Source organism: Microcaecilia unicolor, chromosome 5 (assembly GCF_901765095.1).
Source record: "Microcaecilia unicolor chromosome 5, aMicUni1.1, whole genome shotgun sequence".
In the NCBI taxonomy this organism is placed as follows: domain Eukaryota; kingdom Metazoa; phylum Chordata; class Amphibia; order Gymnophiona; family Siphonopidae; genus Microcaecilia; species Microcaecilia unicolor.
Window position 1 is genome coordinate 103,034,386 of NC_044035.1, and position 25,679 is coordinate 103,060,064.

General features: G+C 45.3%; 1 protein-coding gene across 1 annotated transcript in view; it reads right to left on the reverse strand.

Annotated features, from left to right (window-relative positions):
- Nucleotides 1-2,638: 2,638 nt before the first annotated feature.
- The window catches only part of DNAJC12 (DnaJ heat shock protein family (Hsp40) member C12), a 53,113-nt gene continuing 30,072 nt past the window's right edge, over nt 2,639-25,679 (reverse strand). The window contains exons 4-5 of the mRNA XM_030203129.1: nt 21,518-21,731; nt 2,639-2,901 (exon numbers count right to left, since the gene is read on the reverse strand). Of these exons, the coding sequence (XP_030058989.1) occupies nt 2,807-2,901; nt 21,518-21,731 (309 nt within the window). The 3' untranslated portion in view covers nt 2,639-2,806. The remainder of the gene's footprint in view (nt 2,902-21,517; nt 21,732-25,679) is intronic.

Consider the following 25,679-nt stretch of genomic DNA (forward strand, 5'->3'; position numbering starts at 1 on the left):
AGTAGGGAGGGGGGAAATGGGTAACACCATCAAAAATACCTTGCAAACAAATGGAACAGAGGTACTGAACAACAAAAGAGGAGCGAAGAATGAGAGCAGGAAATGAGTGTTATTTCTTATCAGAGAATTTGTTATATTTTCCTTGATCCATCACATTTGTCAATATTTGTGCCTAGCAAGACAGTAATTACACTGACCCTCACCCCCGCATTGTGGACTGGTTCAAGGACCAGCTTGTAATATAGTAACATAGAGGTTAATATTCAGAAGAGGCTCCTGCTATCAGCTGAATATCTGCACTAACCACCTAAGTCAAAACCAGCTAGTCAGTAGGTAGTCTGGGGGCGGAGTCAGCACTTAACCGTTTAAATGCCAATATTCAACCCATAACTAGTTATAGGGCCCTATTACTAAGGTGTCCAATGCATGCCAAATTGGAACTACTGCCTGGCTAATGCGTGCCCCGGGTGGTAATTCCATTTTTGACGCGCACCCAAAACACACGGTAGAAAATATTTTCTATTTTCTACCACGTGGCGCTTACCCGGTGGTAATTGGCAGTTTATGTACGCTGGCCGCTTACCACCTGGTTAGCGCATGAGACCTTACTGCTAAGTCAATGGGTAACGGTAAGGTCTCAGGCCAAAAATAGACGCGCGCTGGTTTTAATTTTGCTGCACATCCATTTTTGGCCACATTTTTAAAAAAGCCTTTTTCTGAGCGCGCTGAAAAATTGACCTGTGCGCATCCAAAACATGCGCCTACACTAGCACAGGCCACTTTTAGACGCACCTCAGTAAAAGGCCCCTAAGTTGGCCAGTTAACGTAACCGGTTAAGGCTGAATATTGCAACTTAATTGGTTACGTGCCAGCCATCTGCACATACCCAGATATTCAATGTCGGTGTCTAGACATAGCCTAGCATTGAATTTCCATGCATAAAGCTGGAGGTGGTAAAAAAAATGGCTGAATATTTACTTCACACTAAATGACAGCAGATAAGAACCAGGTCAAACAACAAAGAGGAAAACACCTCTACGAGGATCCAGAAAGAAGACGGAGGAGTAGAGAATACAACACAAGTCACAGTCCAGCACATAAAAACCACCATGGCCCATCCAGTTTATCCAGAAAGGTGACTAGAGTTGTACTTGCCGACCCATGCAGGTAACACCCCCTTTTGTTTTTTGCACTATGACTACCATTCCATTCAGGTTACCCCCATCCCTCATGTCTTTTTTTAAAGTATGAAAGTCATTTAAGCTTTTACTTTGAGTGGAAATGCTCTTTACTTTTATTTGATGGTGAAAAAAATGAATATTTATTTTAGACAAATCTTCGTTAAATGGACTATATATTGATTTAATGGTAAAGCTGAGAACTTCAAAACATTCGGGGCCCGATATTCAAATGATTTATGCTTCTAACTTTGAGAGTTATGCTCCTAAACTGGCTTCTTTGAAAATCTACTAGCTTTTCTTTACTGCTGGGCAGGTGTAAAAGATGCAATTGGGAATACGAGTATAGATTTTGGTCCCAACCAGGCCCCGCTGCCTTGAATTCTCTATCTAGTGTGGATCTCCACAAGTAAATTGCAGCTTTCTGAAATCAATTTTTACAGGTGATATACACGCATAAATGCCAGTATTTGCATGTGAAAATTGTGAAAAAAAAACCCTCCATAGTCTTTAAAGTGAGTGCAGTTCCCAGCCAAGACGGCATCGCGTTGTGTTTTCTAGTACATGTTCCAGAACTTGAACAGTCTGACTGAAAGTCATCTCAAACTAGGACAAAAAGGTGTGATCAGCCACAGAGGGGAAGAAAGGCAGAGTGTCCAAATACCTGGAAAACAGGAGTATGGGTGGGTGGGGAGGGGGTGGGCGGGGGGGGGGGGCATGAGGGTTCAGAATTACTAATTATCTGAACAGAAATACTGCACCTCATGAGTGTTCATAATGACGACCATTTTATCTTTACTTTGTACTTGTAACTGTTTTTGGATGCTTTACCACTATGGCTATCCTTTAAGGACTGGGAAAGCAGTTTATAGATCTTTGCTGTATAACAAAATGTATTGCTATAACACACAGCACCGTTTTTAGTGTACGCCACAGATCCAACCTCAAGTCATCACCAGTTCCAAACCAGTCTTCTGGCTGTTCTCAGGAGGGAACGACGGGAAGCAGTTAAGGACACTCTGGGCTTTGATGGACTTTTGTGTCTACTACAGCTATGACTACTGGGAAGATATTACTATATCAAACAACAGAGAAACTTGAAGCCACTCTGTAAAAAAAATAAAGCAAACCTGTCAAAACAAAATTAGAGGAATAAAAACCATATTTATTGATTACAAGAAATTAATATAAAAGAGAAACAGATGAAGACATTCCATTACATCGCAATACAAGCTGAAACACTAAGGGATTTACTATACATAGAATAAATAGCATATTTCCACATGAAAGACTAGTTGTGATATATCAGCTTCACAAATTCCTACTCATGAAAGTAGATACTGTCCACTAGAATAAAACACTAGGGGCCCTGTTTACTAAGCCACGCTAGAGGCAAATTAGTGTTTTTAGCACACGCTAAGCATTACCGTGTGCTGTGTAGATGCCCATAATATTTCTATGGGCATGTACACGGTTAGTGCATACTAATTTTTAGCACATGCTAAAAACGCTAGCACACCTTAGTAAACAGGGACCTATTAATCATGAAGCATAGATACAACTACTGTAATATACAACAGAGTCAAACAAGAAGAGGTGACACCTTTCCCACCTCATTCTCTCTCCATTCATATTTCATAGTTTCTGAACTTCCGTAGAAGCTCCGATGGGCTCTCAGTGGACCAGCGGAAACGTAGGTGCCAATAGTTCATGTCAGAATCACCTACAACAAGAATTTTTAAAAATCATTCATATTATTTTGCTTTGGTTTTGTTTTTGTTTTTTTTTAGAAAATAGTATTTCAGGTTTTAATGAAATAATAATAAGCCAGTAGCATAGTCAAGCCAACCTTTGGGGGAGGGGAGCTAAGATGACCATGGGTGGGCACTAAGCACCCTACTCCTCTGTTGCCCATTTCCTCTTCTGTCCCAACTCCCCCCCCCCCCCCCCCCCCCCCGCCAATTAAAATTACCTTAGCTGTCAGATTGTGAGCTCTTTGAGCAGGGACTGTCTTTCTTCTATGTTTGTGCAGCGCTGCATACGCCTTGTAGCGCTATAGAAATGCTAAATAGTAGTAGTAGTAGTAGATCCCCAAGACCCACCTACTATAAAAATAAAGAGCCTGCCCAATTCACCTAAAACACTACATGGGCATGGCGAGTATTCTCAGTTCTCACACATGAAGTGACCTTGTGCAAAAACTGAGTATGCTCACAGTACCAGCAAAAGCACTTTGAACTGCTGACAGCAGTTGTTTAGGTAAACTGGACAAGCTCAGGAATGGATATTTAGAGTTGGCTGGATTTGGGGATCCCTGCCAGTTATAGAAAGGTGTGGCTGCCTGTTAAATGAGCCTGATGCAAAAGTGGATTGGCCCAGGCCCACTCCTGACTACACTCCTGAATAGACGTGCACTATTATGAAATGAAATACGGGTCTTCCGGCACCCCGACATAATAGACCATACAAAAAAAAACCCCAACAAAACAGACTAAAACCAAAACAGACCATGACAAAACAAACCCTCCCCAAAAAAACCCACAACAAAACAACCCAAGACAAAATAGACTCTTAATCAAGCTGGATTATGTTTTCAAGCAGATTTATAAGTCTCACTAGATACCAAGTGTGGATAGTGAAGTCAAGCCGTAGGTAGGTGCCAGGACGTTCAATTGACAAGCCATGGACTTTCTCAGTAATTTATGGCTCCTCCACTTCTTTGTACCCTTCAAATTCGTACCATTCAAAAATAAATCTATTTCATCAGGCCCTTTTGTCAGGAGTCTATTTTGTCAGGGACTTTTATGTCAGGAACTTTATTTGTTGGGAACTTTGTCTGGTTTCTTTTGACCAGGTGCCGGGTCTTCCATACAATACCTATTCCTATTAAATGCACTGTGCTCAATATTCAAATGCTTTATGGGTTTAGCAGCCACTGCTAAATATTTAAAAGAGGGAGGGAGTTATCAACACTGGCTACTATTAAGACGTTGTTATTTTCTCACAATTTTATGCTATTTTAACACAGGTCCCATTTTATGCAGTGAGACCTAGTTACTAATACTCCAGGTTAACAGTAGAAGACCACATCTTAACCGAATATACATAAAGCAGCTTAATATTGCACTCTATGGGGTCCTTTTACTATGCTGCGCAAAAAAGTGACCTGCGTTGGTTCAGATGCATGTATTGGAAGCGTGCAGGTCCATTTTTCAGCGCACCTGCAAAAAAAGTCCTCTTTTTTTTTGGCCGAAAATGGACATGCGTCAAAATTTAAATTGGTGCGCGTCCATTTTGGGCCCGAGACGTTACCGCCACCCATTGACCTAGCGGTAGGTTCTCAAGCACTAACTGGGCAGTAATGGTCTATGCATGTACAATGCCAATTACCATGCGGTTAGCACCACGCGCCGGAAAATTTCCAGCATGCTTAGTGGACGTGTGTAAAAATATGAAATTGCCAAATATTCAGCAATGCCACCTACCCACAGTGCTGAATATACACATTTGTTCAATGCGAAAGCCAGTGTTTTGGGTTGTTTTTTTAATGTGATTACTGCTGCCACTGAAAACTGACCCAACTGTGAAGCACCTGCTCTCATTCTGCCTGCTATGAGGACATGAGGTATCATTGACCCCATCTTCCAGGCAAAAATCTGAGGTCATTGGCACTGCTCATCTCTTATTACACATCCATCATTTCATGAACTATCATAAAATGAGGTATAAATTTTCATTCCCTTGGAGAACGATAATTTTAAACATCTGAAAGATCTTGATAATTCCTTTAATAAATTCAGACAAGACCCAGTTTTGAAAATTGTGGGACAAAGACAGTTTGAGAAGGATGCAGAGAAATGCTGCTATCAAGTCTGCTTGTGGGGTCATCAAATGATGCAAATTAACCCATTATTGCATGAAATATATGCAAAATCTCTCATGAATATTTATAATGACAATCCTGAGAGACAGATCTGTTTGACAATTAACTGTGCTTCACCACCCCTGATATATTGTGTGTGTTTCCTTCATGAAGGCAGTTCTATAAAGGTCACCCAAATTTAGAGTTTCTTTTGCAAAGCTGGGCTAGCGATTCCTGTGCAGAAATGAGAGGAAGCCCATTCAATTCCTATAGGCTTCCTCTCATTTGGCATGCAGGAATCACTAGCACAGCTTTGTAAAAGAAGCCCTTAGGTCAGTGTTTCCCAAACTGTGCACCGAGGCACCCTGGTGCGCCTCAGTGAATTCTCAGGGGTGCCGCGGCAAATCTTGACCTCCCTCCCGCCGCCCACAATCCAGCATCGCTCCCTACTTTCCCCTCCCACAGGTCCGGAATCTGCCGCTTCCTGCTTCTTCCCCTGCCACCACTGCAGTGCTTGCAGCTTACATTTTCGGGCCGTCCGCAATTCACACAGGCACTACGGTGACTTCCCTCTGCCACATCAGGCCCTCGCAACAGGAATTTGCATCAACCAAGTTCTCGAGGGCACATCTAGCCAGTCGGGGTTTTCAGGATATCCCCACTGAATTCAATGAAGATATCCTCAAACACCCGACTGGCTAGGTGTGCCCCAAGGATTTGGTTGAAAACCTTTGCTATAAATGGTGCCTAATTTTGAGTGCTGTTTATAGAATAGCACTTATTGCTTTTTTTGGTGTCAATGTTTTGGCACTATTTACAGAATTTACTCCCATAAGGATTCTATAAATTGGCACCTCAGTATAGGTGCCCCAATGCCTTGCACTTAGCACCAATTCTCTAATGGCATCTCGGTGCCAAGATTTTGTTATAGAATACCAGCATAAGTCAGCATTGGTGCATTCATGTGTAGGCACTCCCTCATACCTTATGTCAATGGCAGGTGTAAGATAGCATGCCAAAGCACACCGAGTGACTGGTATAATTTATAGTAGTCTATAAACTACCTGCCCGATATTTTTATTTGATACATTTGTATCCCACATTTTCCAAACCTTTTTGCAGGTTCAATGTGGCTTACATTGTACAGTAGAGGCGTTCACCATCTCCGGCATAGAAACAGATACAAGGAGTTAATGTGGTTGGATAAGGTTCATGTGTTATAGACACATTGGGGAATTACAAGGGAAGAGTTATATATAGTCTGTTACAAGCTTTGGTTTCGTTGAGTTGTGTAGTATAGGCACTTAAGTTGGATCGGTGGGGTATGCCTTTTTGAACAGGTAGGTTTTTAGTGATTTTCGGAAGTTTAGGTGGTCGTACGTTGTTTTCACGGCTTTTGGTAGTGCGTTCCACAGTTGTGTGCTTATGTAGGAGAAATTAGATCCATAAAAAGATTTGTATTTGAGACCTTTGCAGATTGGGTAGTGGAGATTTAGGTAAGTTCATGTTGATCTGGTTGAGTTTCTTGTTGGTAGGTCTATGAGGTCTGTCATATATCCCGGGGCTTCACCGTAGATAATTTTATGGACCAGGGTGCAGATTTTGAAAGCAATAAGTTCTTTGATTGTGAAAACTCTCCTGCCTGGCTAAAGCTCACTGACTGATCTGCCATCTGATATTCAGTGGCACTTAACCCATGAGCACCATTGAAGATCACTGCTAACTGGCCGTCTCCTAACTGGTGAGGTTAGGGGCAGGCCAGCAGAAGAGTGTGGGCAAAGTACCTGCTTAGCTGGTTAGCAGTCATTTTCAGTCTGCTAACCAGCTACGCACCTGCATAAAGTTAAGACTGCAAAAAGACTGTCCTAACTTTATGAGCTACAGTTAACCAGGTACTGGTTTGAATATTGGCAGGTGCCCAGTTAACTTCCAGGTGATCGCAGATACCCAGATATTCAATGCCGGGAGCTGCCATGCCCCAGCACAGTTCAGCCTGCGGCTGTGAAGTGGCTCCAACACCACATACTGCCTTGGGCTGAATATTGGGCTTTATGTGCCTAACTAGGAGGTACACCCATAACTTGACCATGTGTATGCTCCCCCTTTGAAGTTAGGCGCTAGTGCACATAAGCGCCTGTCAATTAATAGCACCTGTGACACATATAAGTGAGGCCTACCTCTAGGTCGACACAGAAAGTGAGAATGGCCACAAAACAGATGAACCAGGATGATGAAACCAAAACTTGTATTCAAAATGGTGGTAGACAAGTGCAAGTTAGACAGATGTGACGCACTGTTTTGGCAGTGAAGCCTTCCTCAGGGGTCTTCCCGCTCTTCCTCCTCCTTCTCGCCTACCATAATTGGCTTCACCACTTCTCTCACCACATTCCATCATGCCCATGTTGGGTCCATCACAGCTGTCTATCTTGCACTTGTCTACCACAATTTTGAATACAGGTTTTGGTTTCATCATCCTGCTTCACCTGTTTTGTGGCCATTCCTACTCTCTGTGTTCTGTTGGTACTTTGTGGGAGTGGATTGGTTCAGTTTTTTGTCTACCTCTAGGTGTCACTTTGTAGAATTGCCTTCTCAGCTTGTAAAATCCCACTTAGCATCCAACTGGCACTAACACATGTGAATTAGGGGGCATATAGCAATCTTCAGCATTTATGGACCCCTTTACACAGGAATCTTAAGTCATGTGGGGGCTTTGTACATGTTTTCAACCCATTCCTTTCTGATAATTCTGTTAAATATATCAATTCAATAATAAATCTTCCAAGTTAGAGAACTGCTCTAAAGAAGTGAATGCCTCAAAATTCTGAAAGCATTAGACAGTTTTGAAATCGATTCTATTAAAAATGATATAATAAATATAAATGTACTAATTACAAAAAAAGTGATAATACATTGAACGTGCTCCATTGCTGAAAGCAACTGCTCATATAGCAGAGCGGAAAGACAATTTTAATAGCAGTTCAGAAGCTCTGAAGTCCTAAAACATTCAAGTATTCTTTCTTTGTATACTTATTTAAATAAAAATGAAAGCACGAGTAATATGCTGAACTTCTTATATTGTATTTACTCCAAGCCAAGGGCCTGCTTAAGATGGAGAAATATGTAATGATTGCCCTCTAGTGGTGAGAAACAAGGCTTGCAGTTTAGAGCTTCTTTGCTTAAAACTTAAGAGAACTAGACAGCTTTTGAAACAAATCACAATTTTTGTACAGGTATGTTAGGAATTTGCCATGAACTTGATCACATGTTTCCTTCAGACACAAGATTTTAAAAACAGCTTCCTTTCTCTCTCAATGCACCTTGCTAAGAATCTAACATGCAGCCTGCTCTAAGTTAACCGTTCCCCACAAAGCAAGATGCTAAGGAAATCTGACTTATTTATACTTCCTTAGCAAGTCTATAAAGATTAAAATCTCTAAATTTGACAGACCTCATAGAAACTAGAAAAAATCGAACTTCTCTTCCAAAGCAGGTCAGTATCTAAGAACTATTCATTGTAGGAATATGCCAACACCATGGGCTTTTTTATTACCCTAGGACACCTGTTCTTTCTAGTGCTGGGTCTGAGACAGAGTACATGAGGTCACACCTCATCACACACCTCTGGGGCCACTGCTAGCCTAGGCAGCAGAAATCTTCCATGGCCTTAACTTTGTGGATCCCACCAAATCTTGAAACAGATATAACCTCTGTCAGACAGTGTACCTAGAAATGTCTAACAGAGACTCTCAATCTCCCCGCTAATATACTGTGTCAGTCTAATGCAAACAATGAAAGTGGAAACCAATATGAATTTCTCTCTTTTGTTCTTACCGCATGGCCATGTGGGGAGTAAGCACTTACTATCAGCCAGTGAGGTGGTGGTAAGGATCCCCGCGCTAACCCGTCAGTAACCAGGTAGCACGCAGTGCTGCCAGATTACCGCTGAGTTAGTTCCGTGCTAAAAAATATGAGGTGATTTTCCCTAGCGCAGGAAATGGCACGTGCTGGGGCTGGAACTACCGCCAGCAATCGCGTTGGGCCGGCGGTAGCTCCAGCTTAGCATGCGGTAAGCCTGCATTGGGCTTACCACTGCTTTGTAAAAGGGCCACTTTAAGCGCAACCTATAGATTAGCGCTTTTTACTACGCTAATTTTTTAGGTGCCATATATAGAATTTAGCTATTCTATAATGAAAAGAATGTCTGTACTTTCCGTTACAGAATAATGATTAAGTCTGTATTTATATGCACTGATCTAGGTGCCTCCATTTGTGCCAGGTCAAAGGCTGGTGTTAATGTGTGCCCCTAAATATACCAAATACGCACATAAATGCAGGTATTCTATAACCTAAGCATGCATATTCTGGGCATGCCCATGGCCCACCCACACCCCTTCCATGTCCACACCCCCTTTAAAGATACACACCCTAGAATTTACTTGCCCAGGTTATAGAATAGCGACTAAAGGCAGTCGCACCAACTAACTTCAATTATAGCCAATAATTGGCTGTTAAGTCCCATTAACAGTCAATTATTATATTAATTTTTGCGTGCAACTGACTTTATTCTTTAACAGCATGTGCAAATTTGAGTGCTAAGGGACAGAATCTATTTAAGGCGCCTAAACAATCTGCTCGGTAAACATTTCCACCTAAGAGTATTCTAAAAGTGGAGCCTAGATTTAGGCGCAGTATATAGAATACACTTAGATGATATCCTAGCACCTAAAACTATGCACCTCCATTTATAACAATGAAAACATGGTGTAAATCCTTGCACATAGATAGATTTACACACACTGGGTCATATTCTATAGCTATGTGTGTAAATTAGGGAATGCTCACAAAACGCCCATTTTCCCTGCCCATAATCACGCCCTTTTTGAACTGCGCACATTAGAATTTAGGCATTACACAATATGCTTGCTTATTATTGCTTGTTAAGTGCTGTTATCAACACTGATTAGCTTGTTAAGTCAATTAAATTACGAACGCTATTATAGAATATGCCTGGATTTCAGTGCAGATCACTAGGCGTGCTATATAGAATCCAGGGGTAAGCATCAATTTTCACACACTATTTTATAGAATTTGGGAGTTGGCCTGCTGCTCTAATTACTAGAGTACTCCTCCATTCACTTGCTGTGATTTTTTTTTTCAAATGTCATGCCAACAGATGCATGTTGTCACTTTCCAAAATATACTGTTTCCATTCTGTCGCGTCCCTCACCTGTGCCGCTTCTCCGTCGGGCATGCCACGCTGTCAGGGTGTCGCAGGGAGCGTTGGCCAGGAGAGGTGGTCGGGCACCAAGCCCCTGCGTCGCACCGCTGGAATCCTGTCTGCAGTCTGGGCTGCTCCGGCCCTCCGGTCCGCTTCGGTGGCGGCAGGGAGATGCCGGCCAGGTGGACAGGGCCGGCGTTCCCCGAGAAAGGGATCCCTTGCAGGCGCGGAGCCTCAGAGAAACGAGGTACATAAGTACATAAGTAGTGCCATACTGGGAAAGACCAAAGGTCCATCTAGCCCAGCATCCTGTCACCGACAGTGGCCAATCCAGGTCAAGGGCACCTGGCACGCTCCCCAAACGTAAAAACATTCCAGACAAGTTATACCTAAAAATGCGGAATTTTTCCAAGTCCATTTAATAGCGGTCTATGGACTTGTCCTTTAGGAATCTATCTAACCCCTTTTTAAACTCCGTCAAGCTAACCGCCCGTACCACGTTCTCTGGCAACGAATTCCAGAGTCTAATTACACGTTGGGTGAAGAAAAATTTTCTCCGATTCGTTTTAAATTTACCACACTGTAGCTTCAACTCATGCCCTCTAGTCCTAGTATTTTTGGATAGCGTGAACAGTCGCTTCACATCCACCCGATCCATTCCACTCATTATTTTATACACTTCTATCATATCTCCCCTCAGCCGTCTCTTCTCCAAGCTGAAAAGCCCTAGCCTTCTCAGCCTCTCTTCATAGGAAAGTCGTCCCATCCCCACTATCATTTTCGTCGCCCTTCGCTGTACCTTTTCCAATTCTACTATATCTTTTTTGAGATACGGAGACCAGTACTGAACACAATACTCCAGGTGCGGTCGCACCATGGAGCGATACAACGGCATTATAACATCCGCACACCTGGACTCCATACCCTTCCTAATAACACCCAACATTCTATTCGCTTTCCTAGCCGCAGCAGCACACTGAGCAGAAGGTTTCAGCGTATCATCGACGACGACACCCAGATCCCTTTCTTGATCCGTAACTCCTAACGCGGAACCTTGCAAGACGTAGCTATAATTCGGGTTCCTCTTACCCACATGCATCACTTTGTACTTGTCAACATTGAACTTCATCTGCCACTTGCACGCCCATTCTCCCAGTCTCGCAAGGTCCTCCTGTAATCGTTCACATTCCTCCTGCGACTTGATGACCCTGAATAATTTTGTGTCATCGGCGAATTTAATTACCTCACTAGTTATTCCCATCTCTAGGTCATTTATAAATACATTAAAAAGCAACGGACCCAGCACAGACCCCTGCGGGACCCCACTAACTACCCTCCTCCACTGAGAATACTGGCCACGCAATCCTACTCTCTGCTTCCTATCTTTCAACCAGTTCTTAATCCATAATAATACCCTACCTCCGATTCCATGACTCTGCAATTTCTTCAGGAGTCTTTCGTGCGGCACTTTGTCAAACGCCTTCTGAAAATCCAGATATACAATATCAACCGGCTCCCCATTGTCCACATGTTTGCTTACCCCCTCAAAAAAATGCATTAGATTGGTGAGGCAAGACTTCCCTTCACTAAATCCGTGCTGACTTTGTCTCATCAGTCCATGTTTTTGTATATGCTCTGCAATTTTATTCTTAATAATAGCCTCCACCATCTTGCCCGGCACCGACGTCAGACTCACCGGTCTATAATTTCCCGGATCTCCTCTGGAACCCTTCTTAAAAATCGGAGTAACATTGGCTACCCTCCAGTCTTCCGGTACTACACTCGATTTTAGGGACAGATTGCATATTTCTAACAGTAGCTCCGCAAGTTCATTTTTTAGTTCTATTAATACTCTGGGATGAATACCATCAGGTCCCGGTGATTTACTACTCTTCAGCTTGCTGAACTGACCCATTACATCCTCCAAGGTTACAGAGAATTTGTTTAGTTTCTCCGACTCCCCCGCTTCAAATATTCTTTCCGGCACCGGTGTCCCCCCCAAATCCTCCTCGGTGAAGACCGAAGCAAAGAATTCATTTAATTTCTCCGCTACGGCTTTGTCCTCCTTGATCGCCCCTTTAACACCATTTTCGTCCAGCGGCCCAACCGACTCTTTGGCCGGTTTCCTGCTTTTAATGTATCTAAAAAAATTTTTACTATGTATTTTTGCTTCCAACGCTAATTTCTTCTCAAAGTCCTTTTTTGCCCTCCTTATCTCCGCTTTGCATTTGGCTTGGCATTCCTTATGATCTATCCTGTTACTTTCAGTTGGTTCTCTTCTCCACTTTCTGAAGGATTGTTTTTTGGCTCTAATGATTTCCTTTATCTTACTGTTTAGCCACGCCGGCTGACGTTTAGTCTTTTTTCCCTTTTTTCTAATACGTGGAATATATTTGTCCTGAACCTCCAGGATGGTGTTTTTAAACAGCATCCACGCCTGATGCAAGTTTTTTACTCTGCGAGCTGCTCCTTTCAGTCTTTTTTTCACCATTTTTCTCATTTTGTCGTAATCACCTTTTCTATAGTTAAACGCTAGCGTACTTGATTTCCTAGTTTCACTTCCTTCAATGCCAATATCAAAACCGATCATATTATGATCACTGTTATCAAGCGGCCCTCGTATCGTTACCCCCTGCACTAGATCATGAGCACCACTAAGGACTAAGTCTAGTATTTTTCCTTCTCTTGTCGGCTCCTGAACTAGCTGTTCCATGAAGCTGTCCTTGATTTCATCAAGAAATCCTATGTCCCTTGCGTGTACAGATGTTACATTAACCCAGTCTATATGCGGGTAATTGAAATCCCCCATTATTATTGTGTTGCCCAGTTTGTTTGCGTCCCTGATTTCCTTTAACATTTCCGCATCCGTCTGTTCATCCTGGCCAGGCGGACGGTAGTACACTCCTATCACTATCCTTTTCCCCTTTGCACATGGAATTTCAATCCACAGTGATTCCAAGGAGTGTTTTGTTTCCTGCAGAATTTTCAATCTATTTGATTCAAGGCTCTCGTTAATATACAATGCTACCCCTCCACCAATCCGATTCACCCTATCACTACGATATAATTTGTACCCCGGTATGACAGTGTCCCACTGGTTACCCTCCTTCCACCAGGTCTCAGAGATGCCTATTATATCTAATTTTTCATTTAGTGCAATATATTCCAACTCCCCCATCTTATTTCTTAGGCTCCTGGCATTCGCATATAGACATTTCAAACTCCCCACAACGTCCGGATTGGCCGATCGCGGCTGACTCCGCCCACTGCTTCTGGCCGGCCAATCCGGGGCTGTTGAGTCACGGTTCTGGGTAGCTCCGCCTCCTTTCAGCTGTTACCGGTCCTCCTGATGGGGAGGGCTATTTAGGAGCAGCAAGACAGAACTCTCATTGCTTCGGCTTCTGCTTTGGTGGATTCTGTGGCGTTGGATTCTTCCTGGACTGCTCTTGCTTAGAAACTTGCCTGGACCTGGACTCTGCTTTTGTTTGCCGCCTGCCCTGAAACTTGCCTGGACCTGGACTCTGCTTTTGTTTGCCGCCTGCCCTGAAACTTGCCTGGACCTGGACTCTGCTTTTGTTTGCCGCCTGCCCTGAAACTTGCCTGGACCTGGACTCTGCTTTTGTTTGCCGCCTGCCCTGAAACTTGCCTGGACCTGGACTCTGCTTTTGTTTGCCGCCTGCCCTGAAACTTGCCTGGACCTGGACTCTGCTTTTGTTGGCCGCCTGCCCTGAAACTGGCCTGGACCTGGACTCTGCTTTTGTTTGCAGCCTGCCCTGAAACTTGCCTGGACCTGGACTCTGCTTTTGTTTGTCGACTGCTCTGAATCTTGCCTGGGCCTGGACTGTGTTTTTGCTTGTCTCCTGTTCTGAGACTGGTCTGGTCTTGGATTTAGCTCCTGCTTTCCATCTGCCCTGGAAGTCTCATCTGTGGCTACACACCCCTGACCTCCTGAGGAGTGGCTGCTCCACTCTTCAAGTAAGATCAGGACTGTCCGGCTGCCTAACTCTGTTCGGCACAGGGGCTCACTTTCTGAGGGTTACTAGGCCTGACAGTAAGCCGAAGCCATGAGCTCGCCGGATAAGCCTGATTTGACCGACCTGGCCCAAGCTCTTCAACAACAGCAGGCCCAGCTTAATAGACTTTCGGGAGTCCTTCAAGATGTATGCTCACAGATGTCGGCCCAGCGCAGTCCGACTACTGGTGCCAGCCGAGCAACTCCACCCCAGCTTTCCTTCCGTCTACCTGAGCCTCCCCGGTTTGACGGTACACCTGCCGCCTGCCGCGGGTTTTTGAACCAATGCCAAATGCTCTTTGACATGCAACCTGCTTCATTCCCTACAGACAGAGCCAAGATTACGTACATCATCTCGCTATTGTCGGGGTCAGCCCTGGCATGGGCCTCACCCTTGTGGGAACAACAAGACCCTCTTCTTTCTGATCTGGGAGAGTTCTTGCGGAGGTTTCGCATGGTGTTTGACGTCCCGGGACGCCCTTCCTCTGCAGCTAGTGAACTGCTGCGTATTCAGCAAGGAAGCAGTTCAGTCGGGGCCTATGCTATCCAATTTCGCACTCTAGCTGCAGAGCTGAGGTGGAATCAAGAGGCCCTCACGGCGATCTTTTGGCAAGGCCTGAACGGGCGTATCAAGGATGAGTTGGCTGGTCGGGAGGTTCCTAGTACATTGGATGCACTTATTTCCCTCTGTGTCCGGATTGATGTTCGATTCCAGGAGCGAGCACGAGAACAAGGAACTTCGCGTCCGTCTCGAAGAACTTCTCCTCCTAGGCGACGGCCCACGTCTCCTCAGGGTGCGGCAGGATCAACCACAGAGGGGTCCGAAGAACCTATGGTGATTGGCAGACATCGTCTTTCAGCCGTTGAGAGGGCCCATAGACGAAACCATAGACTTTGCCTTTATTGTGGTAAACCTGGTCACTTTGTGAAGGAGTGTCCCAATAAGCCGGGAAATGCCTAGACCCAAGCCCTGAGGAAGGGGTGGCGTTGGGTCATTCGAATTTCCTTCCAGACAACTTGATTTCTGTGCCCATAATTCTCCTTTGGCGTGACTTCAGGGTGAACACTTTAGCTCTGTTGGACTCTGGAGCGGGAGGTAATTTTATTGATGCATCTCTTCTTAAGAAGCTGGGTGAACCTGCAGTGCCTTGTAGACCCGCGCTGCAGGTAACGTCCATTCATGGCTCAGCTCTGCCTCATCTTGTTACCCAGCTCACCCCACCACTGAAGATGCAAGTGGGTCTCTTGCATCATGAAGAGATCCAATTTTTTATTTTGCCCCATGCTATCCATCCTGTTATCCTAGGGTTGCCCTGGTTACGTCTGCACGCACCCAGCATCAACTGGCCGACTGGGGAGATCAGTCAATGGAGTAAACGTTGTTTTGAGGTCTGCCTGACTCCTGTGGAACCTCCTCCTAGAAGCATTGCCGCCTCACCTGGGATTCTTCGACCTTATGAAGCTTGTCTTCCTGAGGAATATAGTGACTTTCAAGATGTTTTTGATGCACGGGAGGCAGACTCCCTCCCTCCCCATCGCCCCTTTGACTGTTCTATTGATTTACTGCCGGGCAAGATGCCTCCTAGGGGACGATTATATACTGTCCAGAACTGAGTCGGCTGCTATGCGGCAATACATTCATGAAAATCTTACCAAGGGATTTATTCGACCCTCCTCCTCCCCGGCTGGTGCGGGTTTTTTTTTTGTATCCAAAAAGGACGGGTCGCTGAGACCTTGTATTGACTATCGAGGACTGAATGCTATCACGATTAAAAACCGCTATCCCCTTCCTCTAATCCCTGAGTTGTTTGATCGTCTTCAGGGGGCGGTTGTCTTCACCAAGTTGGATCTTTGAGGTGCATACAATTTGATCCGCATTCGTGAGGGGGATGAGTGGAAGACTGCATTTAATACTCACGAAGGCCACTTTGAATACCGGGTCATGCCTTTCAGCTTGTGTAATGCTCCTGCTGTTTTTCAGGACTTTATTAATTTCATTTTCCGGGATTTACTGTATTCATCCGTTATTGTCTATTTGGATGATATCCTTATCTTCTCTGCTTCTCCTCAGGATCATCCAGGGCACGTGCGCACGGTGCTCCAACGCCTTCGGGCTCATCGACTGTTTGCCAAGTTGGAGAAATGTGCTTTTCACCAGTCGACTATTCCTTTTCTGGGACATATTATCTCCGCCGATGGCCTTCAGATGGACCCTGCCAAGCTTCAGGCTATCCAAGATTGGCCCCGGCCTCAAGGACTTCGGGCCTTGCAGAGGTTCCTTGGTTTCGCCAATTACTACAGACAGTTTATTCCACATTATTCTTTGATTACAGCTCCTTTGACAGCTTTAACCAGAAAAGGGGCCGATGTGCGGAATTGGTCCCCCACAGCTCTGGAGGCTTTCTCTACTTTGAAGACTGCTTTTGTGTCTGCTTCAGTACTCCGTACTCCAGATATTGCTAAGCCTTTTGTTGTTGAAGTGGATGCATCTGCTCTTGGAGCTGGAGCTGTCTTATCACAGGTGGCTTCTTCTGGTAAACGGCATCCTTGTTTTTTCTTTTCTAAGAAGTTTTCCCCAGCGGAGCGTAATTATACGGTGGGGGACAGAGAATTGCTAGCCATGAAGCTTGCCTTTCAGGAATGGCGTTATCTTCTTGAGGGGGCCGCTCATCCTTTTACTGTGATCACTGATCATAAGAATCTTCTTTATCTACAGAATGCCAAGCGTCTCAATCCACGGCAAGCCAGATGGTCTCTTTTTTTTGCCCGTTTTGACTTTCACTTGATCTTCCGACCTACTGAAAAGAACGTCCAAGCTGATGCGCTCTCCCGAGCCTTTGAGGAGCCCGAAGACCCGGATGAGGTTTCTCCTATGCTAAATCCGGCTTGTCTTCCTGCGTCGGTGGTGGCTGCTGCTTCTCTGCGGACCCCGGTTCCTTCCCGCTCCAGACGCAAGGTGTTACAATGGGGTCATTCTTCTGTTTTTTCTGGACATTTTGGGTTCCGAAAGACTTATCAGCTCATCTCCCGTTATTTTTGGTGGCCTCATATGGCTCAGGACATTCTGCAGTTTGTTTCTACCTGTCCCACCTGTGCTCGCACCAAGTCTCCTCCAGGCAAGGCCTGGGGACCTCTGCAACCCTTGCCCATACCTCAGCATCCGTGGCAGGACATTTCTATGGACTTTATTACGGATCTTCCTCCCTCCAAGGGTAACACTGTCATCTGGGTGGTGGTGGATCGTTTTTCCCGCATGGCACATTTTGTTCCTATGCGAACCCTGCCCTCTGCTGCTGTTTTGGCCTCTCATTTTGTCCAGCATGTTTTTCGGTTACATGGATTTCCTCGGCGTATCATCAGTGATAGAGGTTCCCAATTCACGTCTCGATTCTGGAGGTCCTTGTGCTCCGCTTTTGGTGTCGCCACACTTTTTTCTTCAGCTTATCATCCGCAGACAAATGGCATGGCTGAACGGACTAATCAGACGCTTAAGGCTTTCTTCCGGGCTTTTACTAACGCCCGTCAGGACAATTGGACTGATCTTTTGCCTTGGGCTGAGTTCGCCTACAATAATAGTGTGCACTCTGCCTCCCAGACTTCACCCTTTTTTGCTGTTTTTGGACGTCATCCTTGTCTTCCTCCTCCTCTTCCTTTGGATCACGCTCCTCCACTAGTTCAGCCTACTCTCTCCACTATCCAGGACACTTGGGGAACAGTACAGCACCACTTGCAGCGGGCGGCGGTCCGGTACAAACGGTTTGCTGATCGCCATCGTCGGGCCGCTCCCGTTTTCCAGCCTGGGCAACGGGTTTGGCTCAGCACCAAATATCTGAAGCTTCGTCTTCCATCCTTGAAGTTTGCTCCCCGATTTATTGGTCCATTTGCTGTTCAATCTAGAGTGGGGACGGTAGTCTATCGTCTTCACTTACCTAGTAACCTGCATATCCACAATGCTTTCCACGTCTCGTTACTCAAACCTTTCCGGGCCTCACAGTGGCATCCTGAACCTAAGCGGATTACTGTTCCTGATTCTGAGCCGGATCCTGAGTTTGAGGTACAGGAGATTCTGGATTCCAAGCTCCAAAGGGGAAGACTTTTTTATTTGATTTCATGGAAAAATTTTGGTCCTGAAGATAATTCTTGGGAACCAGCAAAGAATGTCCATGCACCCGACTTGGTTCGAGAGTTTCACTCTCGTTATCCTTCTAGACCTGGGCCGAGACGGAGGAGGGGGGCTTTCGGGGGGGGTACTGTCGCGTCCCTCACCTGTGCCGCTTCTCCGTCGGGCATGCCACGCTGTCAGGGTGTCGCAGGGAGCGTTGGCCAGGAGAGGTGGTCGGGCACCAAGCCCCTGCGTCGCACCGCTGGAATCCTGTCTGCAGTCTGGGCTGCTCCGGCCCTCCGGTCCGCTTCGGTGGCGGCAGGGAGATGCCGGCCAGGTGGACAGGGCCGGCGTTCCCCGAGAAAGGGATCCCTTGCAGGCGCGGAGCCTCAGAGGAACGAGGTCACTCCCCACAACGTCCGGATTGGCCGATCGCGGCTGACTCCGCCCACTGCTTCTGGCCGGCCAATCCGGGGCTGTTGAGTCACGGTTCTGGGTAGCTCCGCCTCCTTTCAGCTGTTACCGGTCCTCCTGATGGGGAGGGCTATTTAGGAGCAGCAAGGCAGAACTCTCATTGCTTCGGCTTCTGCTTTGGTGGATTCTGTGGCGTTGGATTCTTCCTGGACTGCTCTTGCTTAGAAACTTGCCTGGACCTGGACTCTGCTTTTGTTTGCCGCCTGCCCTGAAACTTGCCTGGACCTGGACTCTGCTTTTGTTTGCCGCCTGCCCTGAAACTTGCCTGGACCTGGACTCTGCTTTTGTTTGCCGCCTGCCCTGAAACTTGCCTGGACCTGGACTCTGCTTTTGTTTGCCGCCTGCCCTGAAACTTGCCTGGACCTGGACTCTGCTTTTGTTGGCCGCCTGCCCTGAAACTGGCCTGGACCTGGACTCTGCTTTTGTTTGCAGCCTGCCCTGAAACTTGCCTGGACCTGGACTCTGCTTTTGTTTGTCGACTGCTCTGAATCTTGCCTGGGCCTGGACTGTGTTTTTGCTTGTCTCCTGTTCTGAGACTGGTCTGGTCTTGGATTTAGCTCCTGCTTTCCATCTGCCCTGGAAGTCTCATCTGTGGCTACACACCCCTGACCTCCTGAGGAGTGGCTGCTCCACTCTTCAAGTAAGATCAGGACTGTCCGGCTGCCTAACTCTGTTCGGCACAGGGGCTCACTTTCTGAGGGTTACTAGGCCTGACACATTCTCACAGAGCTAAAGGAGGTCCAGACTAAACTTGGTCTCTGATTGGAGGCCCAGAGAGGGTGGAACGGGAGGTGTGGTGCAGAAAGCAGTAACAAAAATCATGTGATTAAACATTTTCTCTCTTTGTTTAAATCAGTGTTTGATGACCAAATTTGGACTTCCTGCATGTCAAGAAACTAAATTTTTTTACTACATTAAGGAAAATATTGACTTTTATTTTAAAATACAGTGGGGGTAATCACTACATCACAGAACTGAATGAATCAAAGTACCCGGAAAATAACTGCATGTTCCAAACAGTGAAGGAAAATACGTAGGCACACATATGGGTACATCAGGTTTTTTTGTAAGCTCACAAATGAGAGCATAGTATTGGTGGGAGTTTCTCGACAATCAATCATTTGTTTCAGAAAACATTACACAAACATTACCATCACAGCCAAGGTCATGGTCCATGTTTTGTCAGACTGCCTATTGGAAAAGTAGGAAGCCAATCTGATGTATTTGTTTATTGTGCTTTTGCAATAAAGGTCATTAGGAGAGGAAAACTCCAACGCAACTGTCAAGCACTCAGCACTTGGAAAATACTAAAATCAAAAGATTTATTGGCTGGAAAGCAGCAGGTGACAGCCTAACACATACGAGCGACACATCAGAAACATCTGAAGGAAATATACGACTGTTTTTGTAACCTAGATTTTATTTAGTTTCAATGATAGAGGTGCTCATTTTTTTTTTGGGGGGGGGGGATAATTCTATAAAGGTGTTTCACATTTAAAATACCTTTTATTAAGTTACCCCTCTATAAAAGTACGGGTGATGGCATGAATGTGCTTACTTTTACACAACTCGGATGTAGGCGTCCTCAGGTATACCAGAAGGAAGGGTGGACTACACTAAAGATAGAATTGTGAACTGTGTCCAGATGAATGTGAAGCCCTTAATGTTCTAGGCAGTAGCGTAGCCAGGTTGAGGGCACGGAGGCAGCAGACAGCGGACATGACAGATCACGTGAAAAATAGGGGCTGGCACCAATGAAGTCCATTTGGGGGAGCGGCCGCACCCACCTAGCTACACCTCTGGTTCTAAGTGAGGAGCAAGGTATCAGTAAGCAAGAGAGAAAAAGAGTGGTATACCTGAGTAATAAATTTTATGAACAAGTGTTAAAGTCTTGAATGTAATCCTGGGGAAAATGGGAAGCCAATGCTTGTCTTTCAATAACAGCATTAACATGATTGCATTCCCTAGCCCCTTTGATGAGTTTTACAGTTGTATTTTGAAGACGTTTCAAGCACCAAATATTTATTTTATTTAGATTTTGCTCACACCTTTTTCAGTAGTAGCTCAAGGTAAGTTACAATCAGGTACACTGTGTATTTCCCTGTCCCTGGAGGGCTCACACTCTTAAGTTTTTATTTGAGACAATGGAGGGTTAAGTGACTTGCCCAAGAGCACAAGGAGCAGCAGTAGGATTTTAAGCAGCCACCTCTGGATGTCAAGACCAGTGTTCTAACCACTAGGCCACTCCTCCAAACTTGCACGAAAGGAAAATAAGTTACAGCTGCTTCTGAATAATTTGCAAAATGCTTGAGGGTAGAAGATTTTAGTCTATTATATAGTGAATTTCAATAGCCCAACTGATTTGTAACCAACCAACACATGAGCTAAAGTTTGTAATGCATATTTCTTCAGATAGGGTCTAATGGCCTAAATATTCCGGTGAGCTGTAAGGCTTCTCCCATTCCCTATCTATGGAAAAAGATGAATCAGGTCCATAGAAGCACAAATAATGTTCACAGTACAATTTGTTGTAAAGCATATAGACAAACAGTGTCAAGACTGTAAAATCAGCTTCCTGCCTCTCAGTGCGACTTATTAAGAATCTGTAGACTTTCCTTATGTTTATAATACTGTGTAAGAGTCTGGCACTAATTGTCATGATTGAACTTACTTGGGGAGCCTGGGTACTTTGGTGATATTAGCTCTTCATCATTCATATTGTCCTCAAGGATTTTGATTTCTTCCTGTATGTTTTTCCCAGTTGAACGTCCTGCTTTGTTTTCTTCCTGTTGGGTTCGCACCTCATTGTTTATGATGTCAGCACAGTTTACATCAGGCGCTTCCAGCATTGGCTCTTTCTTAGTCTTAATAGCCCAGTGCATTGACTGAATTAGGAAAAAAAGAAAACAGAAAACTAAGATCTGTACTAATTTTCTGCAATAATCATAGACACTCTGTATTAAAAGGATCCTGTTTAGGGCTTTTGCCCATCAACCCAGAATGTAGAGCTAATCTCTTTGTAATATAAGAACAAAAGAATAGCCAAAATGGGTTAGACCGATGGTCCATCCAGCCCAGTATCCTGCTTCCAGAAGTGGCCAATCTACTACTACTACTTCTACTACTTATCATTTCTGTAGCGCTACTGGACGTACGCAGCGCTGTACACTTGAACATGAAAAGACAGTCCCTGCTCGACAGAGCTTACAATCTAATCAGTACAGACAAACAGGACAAATAAGGAAAATACTTAAGGTGGGAATGATAAAACAGACATGGGTACTGAACAACAGAATAGAGGTTAACAGTAATCCAGGTCACAAGTACCTGGCAGAAACACAATTAGTAGTACCGTTCCACGCTACCAATCCCAGGGCAAGCAGTGGCTTTCCCCATGTCCATTTCAGTAGCAGGCTATGGACTTTTCCTCCAGGAACTTGTTCAAACCTTTTTTAAACCCAGCTACACTAACTGCCGTTACCACATCCTCCGGCAACGAGTTCCACAGCTTAATATTTTTTTTGAGTGAAAAAAATATTTCCTCCTCTTTGTTTGAAACGTATTTCCATGCAATTTCATTGAGTGACCCCTGGTCTTTGCACTTTTTTTAATGACAGAAAAAATGATTCACCTCCACCTGTTCCACTCCATTCAGTCATATCCCCCCTCAGCCCAGTGGTGTGCTGGAGCCAGCTTGCACCAGCTCGCAAGAGCTGGTTGTTAATTTTTGTAGCAATTTGTGAGACGGTTGTTCAGGCAGGGTGAGCCGGTCTGCCTTTCCTCTCCCCGAGCCGCAGGGTCCAGCACATACCTGAAGGCAGCCACCCTGGTGGTCTAGTGGATTCTTCAGGACAGGAAAGATCCCCAGTCTTTCCTGCCCGCTGCTGACGCTGATCCTCCCGCTGCTGCATTGCTCTTTAAAAATGGCTGCCGAGATCCAATGGTGGCCTTGCAAAGTTCTGCTGGAGTCTTGCAAGTCTCATCAGCCTTGTAAGTCTCAGCAGCCATTTTAAAGACGATGCAGCAGCGTGAGGGTCAGCGCCAGCAGTGGACAGGAAAGACTGCCCCGAAGAATCCACTAGACCACCAGGGTGGCTTAGGGTTACCATTTTGTGTCCTCTGAAAAAGAGGACACATGTCACGCCCCCTACCCCGCCCCCGCCCCCGCCACGCCTCATGCCCTGCCCCTGCCACGCCCCCTTCAGGTCCGGGTTCCGCCCCTATTCCCCCCCGTCACATAGTCCCCTCCCCCCCATCACATACCCCCCCCTCACTTACTGTCTAGCCCTGGTGGTCTAGTAGCGTCTTCTCTTCGGGGCAGGAAAGAGCCCCCTCTTTCCTGCCCGGAGCGCTGCCTGCCCTTGCCTGCTGCATCCTCCTCGGTATGGCTGGGGATTCAAAATGGCCACCGAGAGTTGAAGCGGCCTCGCGAGAGTTCAACTCTCGGCGGCCATTTTGAATCCCCAGCCAGACCGAGAAGGATGATAGACAGGGGAGGCAGCGCTCCGGGCAGGAAAGAGGGGGCTCTTTCCTGCCCCGAAGACGTCACTAGACCACCAGGGAACATGGTAAGGAAGGGGAGGGGACGGGAGACCAGGTCACCAGACCCACGGCGCCGATCGCCCGCCCACACGCCCACCGCACGCACGCGCCTGCCCGCACCCGCGCCCACGTTTGTCCAGAAATCCGGACAAACGTGGGCGGGGGCAAAATCCGCCGGACGCCCCGGACATGCCCTCAAAAAGAGGACATGTCCGGGGAAATCCGGACGTATGGTAACCCTAGGGTGGCTGCCTTCAGGTATGTGCTGGGATCCTGCAGCTCGGGGGACCGGGGAGGAGGTCTGAAATAGGTGGGGTGGATACTGTAAAAAAAAAAGTTGTATTTTCAAACATTCCGGCTTGTGCGTACGGATGTACACAGAGGAAGTATAATAAGGGAATAACTTTTCATTGGTAGAGTATAAATCATAATCAGTGTGTCATTTGAAGGGGCTGGTTATAGGGACACACTAACCCTGTTATATTGGTGCAGAGATTATATTTTCTCCTGGTAAAGGGCTTCTAAAACAGACATCATGTTATGAGAATCAGATCACATTCAGTTTTTCTATTTATTTACTTATTTATGGCATTTTATCCCACATTAAACATGAATTAGATTGGAACCTAGGAGCATTTAAAATCTTTTTTTCTTGGAGAGAGTAATGCATTGCCCCCCCCCCCCCCCCCCCCGACTCTCTCCCCGGGTATAGCCAGCTCTGCAGTTTTGGGGGGCTGGCTATACCCAGGGAGAGAGCCTGTTGTTAAAAATTTACCAGCGCACCCCTGCCTCAGCCGTCTCTTTTCCAAACTGAAGAGCCCTAACCTAGCCTTTCCTCATATGGGAGCAGTTCCCTTTATCATTTTGGTTGCTCTTCTTTGAACCTTTTCTAATTCCTCTGTACCTTCTTTAAGATACGGTGACCAGAACTGAACACACAGAAGCTATGCTCTAGTGGAACAGAATCCCCACACATGTCGATGTTTATTCCCCAAAATGCATTACACACTTCTTAGAAAACTATTACCCAGGAAAAGAGACCTTCCTCAGGCATACCCTGAGAATTAGTCTGGCTGTTTACTTTTTTATTGTCCTGGGCTTCCTCCAGTGACATCAGTAAACAAAAGTATTTTTTTGGGGTGGGCACAGGGGAGGCAAGCCAAATTGATATTTCTGCATCATAGCCCTCCCCTTCCCCACCTTTAAATTAGCTATAAAGGATACTATTAGAAAAAGTGCCAAAGGCTATTTCCATTGCACAGATGCAGTGGATACTTTAGTTAAGGCTGAAGAAAGGAAATTTCGCCTTTTGGGTTGCCAAGCCATTTTTGTTTTGGGGGGGGGGGGGAGTAAAAGATAGCATATGCCTCTCTATAGTGATGCCTATGACTTCTTTCTCTTTGAGGCTACTACCTCAATCAGAACCAGTTCCTACAGGAGCTTTGGAAATCAGGAAAATGACAGTCTCAATCAATTGTCACACAGCACAAGTAAGCATAGCTCAATTTCGTACTGCAGCTCAGCAATAGATTTTGCTGCAAGAGTTAAAGTTCTGAGGCAATTATTTATTTATTTATTTGTTGCATTTGTATCCCACACTTTCCCACCCATTTGCAGGCTCAATGTGGCTTACATTGTACCGCCATGGCTATCGCCATACCAGAATAAAAGATACAATTAGTAATTACATAAGAATATGGGTAACATAATTATGTGGTACATTTTTATAAATATGAATCAGTTTGCATTTTAAAACATGTACATTTTTCATAGTAAAAATAAAATAGTTTTCTAACCTTCCTATGTGTCTGAATACTGTATTTTGTTGTGTTAGGAGTTTTATGGAAAGGAGAGTAGGGGGAGTGCTCAAGGATGGGAATGGAAACAGGAGGAAGAATTGGTGATGGAAAATGAGAAGAAAGGATCAAGGATAGGAAAGTGACAGAAGGAGTGAAATCCTTGCCTACAAATAAACCAAAGAGGAAACAAGAGACAAAAAACTAAGGCAGAATCATTAATATTCTGTGAGAAGACTACTTTTACCACCTGACCACACAGAAACTTTGTTTCACTTACCTATTACCTTATCGATCTTTTAAAACTATGTTTGCCTTTCTTTGATGTCATTAAGCAGGTTTTCAGAGCACATAAAGGTGGTGCTCAGCGGTGTCCACATTGCTGACACACACAGCTACCCTACTCAAAAGATGACTCACTACAACAAAACCAGAGCAAAATGGCAGAAACTAATCTTTGCTAAAAACGCACTGGGTCTTAATAATCAAAGAGTT